The sequence below is a fragment of the Mytilus galloprovincialis genome, chromosome 6 (assembly GCF_965363235.1).
Source record: "Mytilus galloprovincialis chromosome 6, xbMytGall1.hap1.1, whole genome shotgun sequence".
Taxonomy (NCBI): Eukaryota; Metazoa; Mollusca; class Bivalvia; order Mytilida; family Mytilidae; genus Mytilus; species Mytilus galloprovincialis.
The window spans coordinates 65,352,332-65,366,019 of NC_134843.1; the positions used below are offsets into that span (position 1 = coordinate 65,352,332).

A 13,688-nucleotide genomic window follows, 5' to 3' on the forward strand; every position below is an offset into this window, starting at 1 on the left:
AACACAGATATGTCTCTAAAATGTTGTAGATCAAAATTTATCTCTAAACTTCTTGAAAACTAAACTTATATCTCAATACACAAAAGACATTTTCAGCAAAACCTTTAGATATTTAAAAAAATAAGTTGTCAACAATCCAGATTTGTCTACCTTAAAAAAGAGGGACAAAAGATACCAAAGGGACAGTCAAACTCATAAATCTGAAACAAACTGACAACGCCATGGCTAAAAACGAAAAAGACAAACAAACAACAGCACACATGACACAACATAGAAAACTAAAGAATAAACAACAGGATTTAAATGTAATCCATCCATCTCCAGTTACTTCAAAGTTAAGATCACTCTGCTGTTTTGTTACCTTAACATTCTCATTGTTATCTTCATACCAAAATTAATGATATAAAAAACAACTCCTTGCATTTGTCTGCAGGAACCTGATGTTCAGTTTTTGATGTGATTCATAGGTTGAACTTCATAAATGTTTCTCATTTTTTTTTTATATAGATTAGAATGTTGGTTTTCCTGTTTGAATGATTTTACACTATTATTTTTGGGGCCCTTTATAGCCTACTGTTTAGTCTGATCCAAGGCTCCGTGTTGAAGGCCTTCCCTATAATGATTTACCTTTACAAATTGCAACTTGGATGGAAAAGTGGCACTCATACCACATCTTCTTATTTCCTATTGTTAATAACCCTTACCTTTATGGTGATATTCCATTGATTCCCGTGATAGTATGGCATGTACATTTCTCATTTGGTTTGATATGCATTTTTATAATGATAAAAGTACTTGTTTCCAGAATATGTATGTAGCTTCTGATATAACAACTTACATTGCATGAATTTATTGTATATTCTTCTGTGTAGCTCCAATCTGTTTTTGGGAGCATGTCTTTTTTATAATAATTATTTGATTCTTAATTTCTCAAAAATTACTTCTATATGAATGGAAGTTAAAAAAAGAAAAATATAAGGAAAACAAAATAATAAGATTTTTAAGAAAACAATTCTTTGTCTTATATGTTTTAAAATATCTGATAGTTGAGTTTTTTTATTAACTGAAAAAAAAAAGAAACAAAACAAACACACTCACCACCCTACACACAAGTAATAAATGATTTATGGAAAGAACGTAAAAAGTATTCAACTGATTGAGATTAAATCTGGAGGGTGCTCATGTGCGCGTCAGAATATCAGAAACGCTATTTAGAAGTTGTCCAGATTCATGTCCTTTTGATGTTTGGTGATGTTGGTAGATATTTCTGAAATCTAATTCACTTAGAGCTTTTACATATTATATAGATATTGGCCTATTGTTGAAGACCATAAATAAACCTCTAAATGTCTTACTCTTTTTGTTATGTAGGTTTGCTTTTACATTGATGAAAGTAATATTGTTAAGACCTTTTGTAAATTGTTTGTTGACTTCTAGATGCCTCTTTTTTAATTGTTTTTTTGTCACATGATGCATTTTAATTTCCTTTTATTCACACTAAAGATATTGAGATAACAGCATGAATGGGATTACCTTGTACAAAACCAACTGATTTTTTTTGCATGCATTTGTATGATTGGGGGTTCATCTACCAGATGAAGTGGATAAATGAGGGGGAGGACAGGGGGGGTACCCTTCTCCCACCCCTTTTCTCCTTTCTCCTTCCCCCGTTCTCCTTTCTCTCATTAGAATAAAACATCTCCTTTTGAGATATTTTTTCTTGAAATATTAGATCATTTTTTAAAAGGAGATATTTTATTTTTTCTCCTTTCTCCAACTTTTTCTCCTTTCTCCCAGCCTTCCTCTCCTTTCTCCTACCTCTTTTCTCCCATCAGAGAAAGTTGTCAGAGTGGATGTTTTATTGTAGTTCATTGTAATCTCTTTTTATCACTAATTTCAAATCTTGGATAAGCTGTAGCTAGCTTTAGCCTTTGCAACTTTCAATTGATCCAGTTGGCCTAGTGATTTGTAGAAAGTGTCATCACTATTCAGATCACAATCGTTTCCACTGGTTCTTTCAAGAAAGTTTCATGAAGGAGAATAAACGTATTTACACTTTTGATATTTAGCTGAATTTTGCCTCCGAATGACCTTAAATCTACTCCGAATCACATTTTGAAGTCAAGCAACAATCACTTTTAAATTGTGACGTCAAATATTTTAAATTATGATGTCAAAGTTTACGGGAACCTGTGTGATTTTACGTAATGGCGGACAAATTTGCATACAAGTGTAAATACGTCTATATCTGGTCTATAATGATTTCCATAAAGAAAAATCAGATTGAGGAGACATAGTGACATACTCATTATTATGCCTCAGCTCTGCTATGAGATGTATTCAGACAATGATAAATCATGTAAGAAAGATTTCAAGGTACAATTTGATTTATTCTATTTATAAACAATATTAAATTTATTCGTCTGGATATCCACTAATGACATATGGTGGAGGACACTTTGGTTGTCTACAACATTTTCCTGGTTTAGGTTCATCCCATGTACAAACATCAGGTAATTTCCATATAGGACACCTGAAATAAAATGAAGTTATGTGATGAAGCTCTTGTGACGTCAGAACACAAAACTTTAAATTCAGAAATTATTGCATGTATTTATTATTGTGATTTTTTCAATGTAGATTTAAATAAGATTTTAATTTTTTCACAATAATAAAAACCTTGCAAAATTTCAAAATTTACAGTATATTATTATATTACATCAATGGTACAGACATTGTGAAATAATTTCTCAAATTTCAAAGTTAGTAATTATTATCCCAGAAATAGATTACCTTAGCCGTATTTGGCACAATTTTTTGGAATTTTGGATCCTCAATGCTTTTCAACTACGTACTTGTTTGGCTTCATAAATATTTTGACATGAGCGTCACTGATGAGTCTTATGTAGACGAAACGCGCGTCTGGTGTACTAAATTATAATCCTGGTACCTTTGATAACTATTTCATAAAACAACTGAGAGCAGAATGACAACCCTTGTTTCAAGCAAGGTACGTGTAATGTTGTAAGAAACACATTTTAAACTAGGATATGAATTTCACTGGACATCAAACAAGCAACATTCATTTAAATTGAAAGCTGAAATGGAAGGTTCCCCAAATCCATAGCCTCAGAAGTGGTGTGGTCACAAGGTGAGTATGAACAAACTGAAGAATAAGCATAAAAATCAATCCCACCAACACAAAATCATACACCACCCTTCTAATATAGGGTTAAGGTATGAATAAGAGAAAAAAATATAAAAAATATTTACATAAAAAATTAATTTGAAAATCTCATTCAAAAGTATTAAATTCTATCTGCATTTGTTTTCTATCTGCAGATATCAGGGTGACCAATACACATGTATCACTAGCTTGTGAGAAAAGGAAAATAAGTGAGACAATCTATGCTGTAAATACTTACTTTTCTTTACATTGATAGATTCCATCTGTGGCTTTGGTACAAGTACAGCTAAATTTACAGCCATCAGACCAAGTCTCATCTTGATGGTAGACCTTTCCACCGTAATGACAAACATCTATAAATATATAATATAAAATAGACAATTCATAGAAACATAAACTTGTAAATAGTTATTCTTGGTATATCTTAAGTTTTTTGTCCTTTGGAGACTTCGGCATCCATAACAGATGTAATAATACGGTCGCTAACAAATTTAGTTATAACATATCAACTTTCAATATAAAACAAAATGATCAACATCAGGATGCTATGTAAAAATGATGGTCTTGTTCACTGATGAATTTACTTATTCATGTGTTATTCTATATATCACAAAAATTATTTATTAACAAGAATGTGTCCCAAGTACACGGATGCAACATCCACATTATCATTTTTTATGTTCAGTTGACCGTGAAAAGGGGATAAAATCTCTAGTTTGGCATTAAAATTAGAAAGATCATATCATAGGGAACATGTTTGCTAAGTTTCAAGTTGATTGAACTTCAACAACATCAAAAACTACCTCGACCAAAAACTTTAACCTGAAAAAAGACAGACAGACGGACGGACAAATGGACGAACAGACGGACGCACAGACCAGAAAACATAATGCCCATAAATGGGGCATAAAAATTTAAGGACCACCTGTCTACTGTGAAGTAGACAAAATTTTGGTATTCAGAAACTGAAGTTTAACTCTAGATGTAAATGTTACCAGAAGTTTAATTTTATGTTTTTGATGTCCCTCAAATTGATTTATGTATGCCTTCAACATTCTAGAACTGTAAGGCACATTTTTTCTATAGAAAATCACTTGACTTATCAACCATTTTATGTCACATGTATGTACTTACTTTCTATTAATATATTAACAATGGGGCAGCACTCTCCTGGTTTTTTCACTAACTGCCAGTTTGATGGAATGTTTTCATATACTGGGCATCTAGAACAAAAATTGGTTCATAATGATACAAAGAGTTAAAGAAAAATTACACCATTATCATATTCAATTGTTGGTTTATTTTGTAAAACATTTTTTTTTGCATTTCTATAAGACATCAAGTTAAAATTGCTACTGATTTTGGTTCAACTGATGTGAACAAAAAATCTATGAAAATTGAATATTTTTATCTAGTTCATATAAAGATGACTAAACATGTCTGTAGTAGTATACATATTCTTCATTCCCATGTTCAGAGTTGCCTATTACAATATCATTTTAAAAGAATATGATTACATCAGGCCTAGGATTATAAATATCTAAAATTTTATCAAGATTACATTAAACAGAGTTAATTCCCTTAATCTGAGTAAACTCCCCTTCAACAGAGTTAATTCCCTCAATCTGAGTTAACTCACTTAAACTGAGTTAATTCCCTTACTCTGAGTTAACTCCCCTTAAACAGAGTTAATTCCCTTAATATGAGTTAACTCCCCTTCAACAGTTAAATCCCTTAATCTGAGTTAACTCGCCTTAAACAGAGTTGAATCCCTTAATCTGAGTTAACTCGCCTTAAACAGAGTTAATTCCCTTAATCTGAGTTAACTCGCCTTAAACAGAGTTAATTCCCTTAATCTGAGTTAACTCGCCTCAAACAGAGTTAAATCCCTTAATCTGAGTTAACTCCCCTTGAACAGAGTTAAATCCCTTAATCTGAGTTAACTCGCATTAAACAGAGTTAATTCCCTTAATCTGAGTTAACTCCCCTTAAACAGAGTTAATTCCCTTAATCTGAGTTAACTCACCTTAAACAGAGTTAAATCCCTTAATCTGAGTTAACTCCCCTTCAACAGAGTTAATTCTCTTAATCTGAGTTAACTCGCCTTAAACAGAGTTGAATCCCTTAATCTGAGTTAACTCACCTTAAACAGAGTTAAATCCCTTAATCTGAGTTAACTCCCCTTCAACAGAGTTAATTCTCTTAATCTGAGTTAACTCGCCTTAAACAGAGTTGAATCCCTTAATCTGAGTTAACTCGACTTAAACAGAGTTAATTCCCATAATCTGAGTTAACTCCCCTTCAACAGAGTTAATTCCCTTAATATGAGTAAACTCGCCTTAAACAGAGTTAATTCCCTTAATCTGAGTTAACTCCCCTTAAACAGAGTTAACTCCCCTTAAACAGAGTTAATTCCCTTAATCTGAGTTAATTCCCCTTAAACTGAGTTTACTCCCTTTAATAAATCTCCTGCATACTTACATATAGACACAATTGTAGATACCATTCTTACAGGTACAGTTCTTGTCACAGCCATCCTTCCAATGCTCTCCACTTGCATAAGATACACCATTAAACGTACAAGATTTTGCTATAAAATATAAACCAATAAAATTCAATTCTATTTTTCATTAGGACATTACTGTCAATTCAGTAATTTTGTTTTTATCATTGCACTAAAACTATGACCGTATTGGTTTCACAGGAATAAAAACCTGCAATTTTAAATATGGTATCATTTGTATGGAAATTACAAAAACAAGCTTATGCTCATTGTTGAACTATCACAATAAAAATTGCTCACAATAAATTCTGAATCTACAGTATTTCAATGGCTGAAAATTTAATTCAAATTTCATATATCAATTTTTCTGGTTTTGAAATTTGAAAGAAATTAAATGTATACCTCAAACTTTTGTCTGAGTTTCATAGAATGCAATGAAGGTTGACAAAGTTAACTTTAACCTCAGACTGAATCATAATATTGACTAAAACAGAGCCGATTTGGGTTGCTACGTATCACTCTTGTGAATTTCTCTGCTGCCAACACAATAAACAGAAATTTTCAATCAAATCTTATTTTCACAGTTAAGAGAATGAGGAATTAATCCCTTCACTATGTAGAATTTTGCACACTTCTCCCATTAGGAGTTAGAAATAGTGTAAAAAATATTTTGTCATTTAAAAATGAAAAAAACTTACGTGTTGGTGTTGTAAATTGATCTGTAACGATAAATGAATTACTATACTTCTTACTGCATATAGTGCTAGTCAGTTATTCAAGAATCAAATACACACAAGTTACAGCGTTTTTTTAATTGATAAACCTTTTTTTTTTCCTTTAACAAAATGCAGCAATGCATTTTATTTAAACTAGCTGTCTTGCAAAAGTTACAAGAAATTCTTTACAAGTATATTATGCATTTATATCAAACATATAAATATACATGTCTTTGTATGTCTTTAATTAGTTTTTGCTTCTATTTATAACAACCACAATCTCCCACCCTTTCATTGATATACAAGTAAGCAGATTTATTATGTTTAATATTCATTTATAACTAGACAAAATTGTTAAATAAAGTGTTACCTGTGCAAGTTCCTCCAAGTCCACATGTCTTCTCACAATTGACTGAAGCCCATGATTTGTATGCTTCATTTCCACAGACGATATCTCTCTGAGGCACACAGATCTGTGGCTGTATGTCTCTACATGCACTTTGTACAGTTGTTTGTAATTCACAACCTGTTAAATTTATAATCTTGAAAGTTAGATACTGTTCAAAGGGAAATAATCCTTACCTCTTATTTGTTGTCTCCCCTATTAACTTTTTCCATTTATGTGCATGCATTAACTGTTCATTGTTCTATTATGTTGTATTTTATTATTCCTTTATCTAAAAAAAATCATTGTTATCATTGAATGAAATTTAAAACCTGCAAGGGTCCATTATAAATCAAATAAAGAATTTATGTTTCTATTTCTGTAAGAAAGAGGATAGAGTAAAGCACTTTCTACTTGAAAAATTCTTATCTTAAGGTGGTACCTAACATAACAGGGAGATAACTCTGTAAAATCAGCTAAACTTTTTATTACATTGTGTTGTTAAGGGAATATTAAGCTTCTCAATGATCAAAATAAGTGTTTGTCAAACTGCTATATAACCAGTGTAATTTTTCTGATAAAACGGTTGGTTCAAATTTTTTGAAATTCTTATATCCTACCGTAGTCTAAAATCGTTCATCTTGTCAGTTCGTTAGGTATTTGTGTTTGAACTTAACACACGGGGAAACTCCGCATTGACGTCACTACGCTACTTCCAGCGTAGAAAAATAATGTAGAATACGTTTTTTCTGCACTTTTGAATAAAAAAACATTTTTGAAGGTAAGTTTTCATTGTTGTTCTCAATTATTGCTAAAAAATGCCAAATTTCTAATGCCCGTTTCAATCCCGACTTCCGAATGTCTAAAAACATTCTAGAACTTCACAAAATCCCACTTCCGGCCTCCATTGCTTTGTGTACATTCCATTCAGCGTCATCAATCTTGTGGCAGGCAATACAGGTCAAGCAAATCGTATTTTTAGGAATTTTAAAATGACATGCTCCTTACGTCTTTCGCGATTTTCCCGCGAAAAAAGCCCAACCAAAATGAAAGGAAAACTAATTGAAAAAACGATGCCCATGCCATAATTTTGTACAGGAATATAGAGTAGGTTAATGAAAAATAATTTACATTTATTTTTCATAGAATTTTCTTTTTATTCATTATAAAAAGATCGATATTCTGACCATCATGACTGTAGATAAATATTCATACAGAATTCCACTGATGTCAAAAGGGATGGCAAAAAAAGAGTTTTCCTGTTGAGTAAAACCCAAAATTATTGCAAACTATTTTGAAGCAATATCCCACAAAGAAATAACGTAATTGACGTAGACTGGAAAATCCCCTAATTGACAGTAGAGCAATTTGATTGGGTAGAACGAATTGACATCACGTGATTTTGACGCCATTGAAATTTAAATGTAAACAAACAAGGTCAGAAGGTTCAGTATGGGACAGCATCGTACATTTAGTTACTGACAAATAATTATGAGTTACCAAGCTTGACAATGCATGGTAATAAAAAATGAAAGCTAAGTGTACAGAAAAAAAAAGAAAAAAATAGCCTTAGGATAACGACTTATCATTACACCTGGATATTTTTGTAAAAGGGTCAAAGTAATTACTTTGTCAAAATTTTAAGAAAATTAAACAAGCCAAATTAATTTTAGTTAAAGTGTTGGGTACCACCTTAATACAAGGGTTATTGGATCATTCAAGAGGTTTATAAGTTGTCCACTTTTAAGAAATATAAAAATATGGAGTTGTGATATATGCCAATCAGATAACAGATAAAAAGATCAAAATAATAACAATGTGAACAATTACAAATCATTTTAGCTTTTAAAAACATGGAATAAAACACAAAATGTTTACTAAATATCATTGATTTATAGCTAGTGGTTCCATTGGAATAGATCTTTAATCACAAACTTTACTAAATATCATTGATTTATCACTAGTGGTTCCATTGGAATAGATCTTTAATCACAAACTTTACTAAATAACATTGATTTATAGCTAGTGGTTCCATTGGAATAGATCTTAAATCACAAACTTTACTAAATATCATTGATTTATTACTAGTGGTTCCATTGGAATAGATCTTTAATCACAAACTTTACTAAATATCATTGATTTATCACTAGTGGTTCCATTGGAATAGATCTTTAATCACAAACTTTACTAAATATCATTGATTTATAGCTAGTGGTTCCATTGGAATAGATCTTTAATCACAAACTTTACTAAATATCATTGATTTATTACTAGTGGTTCCATTGGAATAGATCTTTAATCACAAACTTTACTAAATATCATTGATTTATCACTAGTGGTTCCATTGGAATAGATCTTTAATCACAAACTTTACTAAATATCATTGATTTATTACTAGTGGTTCCATTGGAATAGATCTTTAATCACAAACTTTACTAAATATCATTGATTTATCACTAGTGGTTCCATTGGAATAGATCTTTAATCACAAACTTTACTAAATATCATTGATTTATAGCTAGTGGTTCCATTGGAATAGATCTTTAATCACAAACTTTACTAAATATCATTGATTTATAGCTAGTGGTTCCATTGGAATAGATCTTTAATCACAAACTTTACTAAATATCATTGATTTATCACTAGTGGTTCCATTGGAATAGATCTTTAATCACAAACTTTACTAAATATCATTGATTTATAGCTAGTGGTTCCATTGGAATAGATCTTTAATCACAAACTTTACTAACTATCATTGATTTATCACTAGTGGTTCCATTGGAATAGATCTTTAATCACAAACTTTACTAACTATCATTGATTTATCACTAGTGGTTCCATTGGAATAGATCTTTAATCACAAACTTTACTAAATATCATTGATTTATCACTAGTGGTTCCATTGGAATAGGTCTTTAATCACAAACTTTACTAAATATCATTGATTTATCACTAGTGGTTCCATTGGAATAGGTCTTTAATCACAAACTTTACTAAATATCATTGATTTATCACTAGTGGTTCCATTGGAATAGGTCTTTAATCACAAACTTTACTAAATATCATTGATTTATCACTAGTGGTTCCATTGGAATAGATCTTTAATCACAAACTTTACTAAATATCATTGATTTATCACTAGTGGTTCCATTGGAATAGATCTTGATTTATCACTAGTGGTTCCATTGGAATAGGTCTTTAATCACAAACTTTACTAAATATCATTGATTTATCACTAGTGGTTCCATTGGAATAGGTCTTTAATCACAAACTTTACTAAATATCATTGATTTATCACTAGTGGTTCCATTGGAATAGATCTTTAATCACAAACTTTACTAAATATCATTGATTTATCACTAGTGGTTCCATTGGAATAGGTCTTTAATCACAAACTTTACTAAATATCATTGATTTATCACTAGTGGTTCCATTGGAATAGGTCTTTAATCACAAACTTTACTAAATATCATTGATTTATCACTAGTGGTTCCATTGGAATAGGTCTTTAATCACAAACTTTACTAAATATCATTGATTTATCACTAGTGGTTCCATTGGAATAGATCTTTAATCACAAACTTTACTAAATATCATTGATTTATCACTAGTGGTTCCATTGGAATAGATCTTAAATCACAAACTTTACTAAATATCATTGATTTATTACTAGTGGTTCCATTGGAATAGATCTTAAATCACAAACTTTACTAAATATCATTGATTTATCACTAGTGGTTCCATTGGAATAGATCTTTAATCACAAACTTTATCTATTTTTTATGCTGCTTTACAACCCTTCCCTGTTCCCCCTTTTTCGAAAAAGTAAAAAAAGACCAATACAGGGTTCGGTTGATGGATTATTGTTTGATTATTGGTTGCTTTACGCTGAATTAGCACTTATAGGCTTTATGGCAGCGTGAGCTAATTCGAATATTTTTACAATTTAAAGCATATTTTTAAAATCAGACAAAAGGTCCTTCAATAAACTAAAATTCTAGACGAAAGCAAATTGATTATTAACAAATAAAAATCAACAGTAAGAAAAATGTGATAAAAATTAAAATCGTTTTAAATATAAATACATCTTTATATTTTATAATATATTCCAATTTCCTTTAAGAATGAAACAATATTTGTAAATGGAACATTATTAAATAAATCATAGATATTATTGACATTGAAATACTTCTTACGAATATCAGCAAAGTCAATACAATTAATTAAAACATGTTTAATAGTATATTTGCAGTTGCAAGGTATACATTGTGACGCATCTTTATTTTTTAAAAGATACTTGTGTGTTATTCTAGTATGACCAATACGACATCTAAAAATAACACACTGATCTTTTCTGCACATAAATGTATTGAAAGGTTTACCTAAATTAGGTTTAATTTCATGTAATTTGTTACCATCTCTCTTACTCAATTCATTTTTAAAAACATTAAAAATGTATTCTCTAATATTAGATTTAAAATCTAAATGTTCAGAATACTTTTAAATGATTGGCTTATTCTGCTTTATTTTATTTTTAGGACCTCTGATGCTGAATGTTATTGATTGACTAAACATGTTTACTGCAGAAAAACTGATCATTTCTTTTCATTTTCAAGTATTGTAAAATTTCAAATTAACTGAAAACAAGTAATGGCTGCAAGGCAGAAGTTAATTTTGCTTAATAATGTAATTTTCCTTGTACACTGAGTGTTGTAAAATTACAAATTATTAACAGACAAAAAGTGGCTGCATGGCAGATATAAAACCAGCTACTATGCAACATTATCAAGACTAACGATCACTATGAAGCTGTAGACTTAACACAAAATTATCCTTTTTAAAGTTGTCAAAAAAAGTAAAGCAGTTACTCCACTTCTGTCGACAAAGGTAAAAAGAGCCTTAATTCTAGAAAAGGGTGTACTTGAAAGAACAAATAAAACAAACAATAGCTTACATAATCCACAGTGTCTAGGACAATTATCCAGCGCCCAACTGTGGAATATCCCAGTACATGCATCATCTCCAAAGTCATCACAGTTATCTAGCTTGTCAACACATTTAGGATCATCACAAGCGACTGTTGTGATTACTGGACTTGTAAATGTTGGACTGCTTGAACAGTCTGGAAAAAAACACATAAAGATAAAATTTAGAAGACCTTTAGTTGTGTTTTACATTACTGTTTGTCAGGAATCTTGGTGTGTTCATATTAAGGGGCGAATCCAGGCATTTTTAAAAAGGGGGGGGGGTTTCCAACCCAGGACAAAGGGGGAGATTGTTCCAACCACATGCACATGTCCACATTCAAATGCATTGATCGTCCAAAAAAAGGAGGGGTTCCAACCCCCGGAACCCCCTGGATCGGCCACTGGTATTTCATTACTAATATGAATAGTGTGGGTGGTTTTTTTTTGGTTTTTTTTTGGTTTTTTTTTTGGTTTTTGTTTTTTTTTCAACATTTTAATGTCTTGTTCAGAATAATTTTGAATACTTGGCTTATTCTGCATTATTTCATTTTTCCAAATAAATTTCTGGCACAAATATTTCAAAATTGAAATTTCCACATATCTTTCCCCTTTTTTTCTTTTTTCTACTTGAAAATGAATCTAGGATTTTTGGTTATGTTTTATCCCTTTACACAATAGTGTTTTTTTTTTGTTAAAGCCTTCATCAATAGGTTAGTTAAGCCAAAGAGAAAGATTTCAAGGACTATTCCTAGACTTGTTAGCCTTATAAATAACACTACTGTACAACACTAGATGCAAAATAACTTCTCATTGATTACCCACAGATTTTGGTTGAGTTCCTATTGCTTAGTCTTTAGTTTTCTATGTTGTGTCTTGTGTACTATTATTTGTCTGTTTGTCTTTTTCTTTTTATCCATGGCATTGTCAGTTTATTTTGACTGTCCCTCTGGTATCTTTCGCCCCTCCTTTCTCATACTTCCACAATTAATATTTGTTAAAAAAAATAATTTAAGCCTTACCACAGAAGTTACAATGGTGAGCACAGTTACGCTTGGCCCATGGAACATATGGAGCCTGGCAAGCTGCTTGTCCATAAGCTTTACAATTATCTAGTGTATCCTGGCACCAGGCACATGTTGGGCGTGTAGGTAAAGCGGTGGTGGTAATTATTGTTCCAGGTGTGCCACTTACTACATTACATTTAGGGCGGCTACAGCATTCATTTTCTAATTTTACCAGTTTGCAAAATGATGGTAGAGATGTATAGGTTGGACATCTAAAATAAAATGATGAAATGGTTTCATTCAAGTTAGCTAGGGCGTCTAAATGTTTGACCATAGAGTTTTCTTTATACTTCAGTGAAATACTTAGGGTCTATGTACTTTCAAATTCAATATGAAAAGTTTGGTTTGCATAAATTACACAGAGAACAATAGCTATTGTATTTATTCAATGGGACAAAAGAACTTACAAAAGTTTAAATAGATTAAACTAATGGAGGTGGATCTGTGGAAAAGTTTTATTTGGTTAACAACAGAAATCAGTTTGCCATTACATTTTACACCTTACACTTGTGTCAATAATCTAAAAATTTACCTTGGAGTGCAACTGAATGCACCCTTTTGTGCATTGTCACAACTGCAATCAAAGTCACATCCATCACTCCACTGCTGGCCTTGCTTGTAAATCTTTCCTTTGTATATGCACACTATGAAAAGAAATTAAAATAGTATTGCATTTATTAATTCTTTTTTCATCTTCCTAAAACATCAAATATTGTTAATACTGGTGCACTGTTATAACTTCAATCTTAGTTAGAGAACATTTTTATACCAAATACTGTGGATTCATTATTATTCGTTGGATACCAATTTTTGTTGGACTTCGTGGGTAAAGGTGAACCACGAAATTAAATGTTCAACGAATGCCA

The 13,688-nt window shown here is 31.1% G+C and overlaps 1 protein-coding gene across 2 annotated transcripts in view; it reads right to left on the reverse strand.

Annotated features, from left to right (window-relative positions):
- Nucleotides 1-2,369: 2,369 nt before the first annotated feature.
- Nucleotides 2,370-13,688, reverse strand: part of LOC143080127 (uncharacterized) — a 96,394-nt gene continuing 85,075 nt past the window's right edge. For both annotated transcript variants that reach the window (XM_076255824.1, XM_076255823.1), the window contains 9 exons: nucleotides 13,355-13,466; nucleotides 12,778-13,034; nucleotides 11,746-11,913; nucleotides 6,777-6,932; nucleotides 6,389-6,409; nucleotides 5,669-5,777; nucleotides 4,322-4,410; nucleotides 3,426-3,540; nucleotides 2,370-2,533 (listed from right to left, as the gene is read on the reverse strand). In XM_076255824.1, the coding sequence (XP_076111939.1) occupies nucleotides 2,416-2,533; nucleotides 3,426-3,540; nucleotides 4,322-4,410; nucleotides 5,669-5,777; nucleotides 6,389-6,409; nucleotides 6,777-6,932; nucleotides 11,746-11,913; nucleotides 12,778-13,034; nucleotides 13,355-13,466 (1,145 nt within the window). In that variant the 3' untranslated portion in view covers nucleotides 2,370-2,415. The remainder of the gene's footprint in view (nucleotides 2,534-3,425; nucleotides 3,541-4,321; nucleotides 4,411-5,668; nucleotides 5,778-6,388; nucleotides 6,410-6,776; nucleotides 6,933-11,745; nucleotides 11,914-12,777; nucleotides 13,035-13,354; nucleotides 13,467-13,688) is intronic.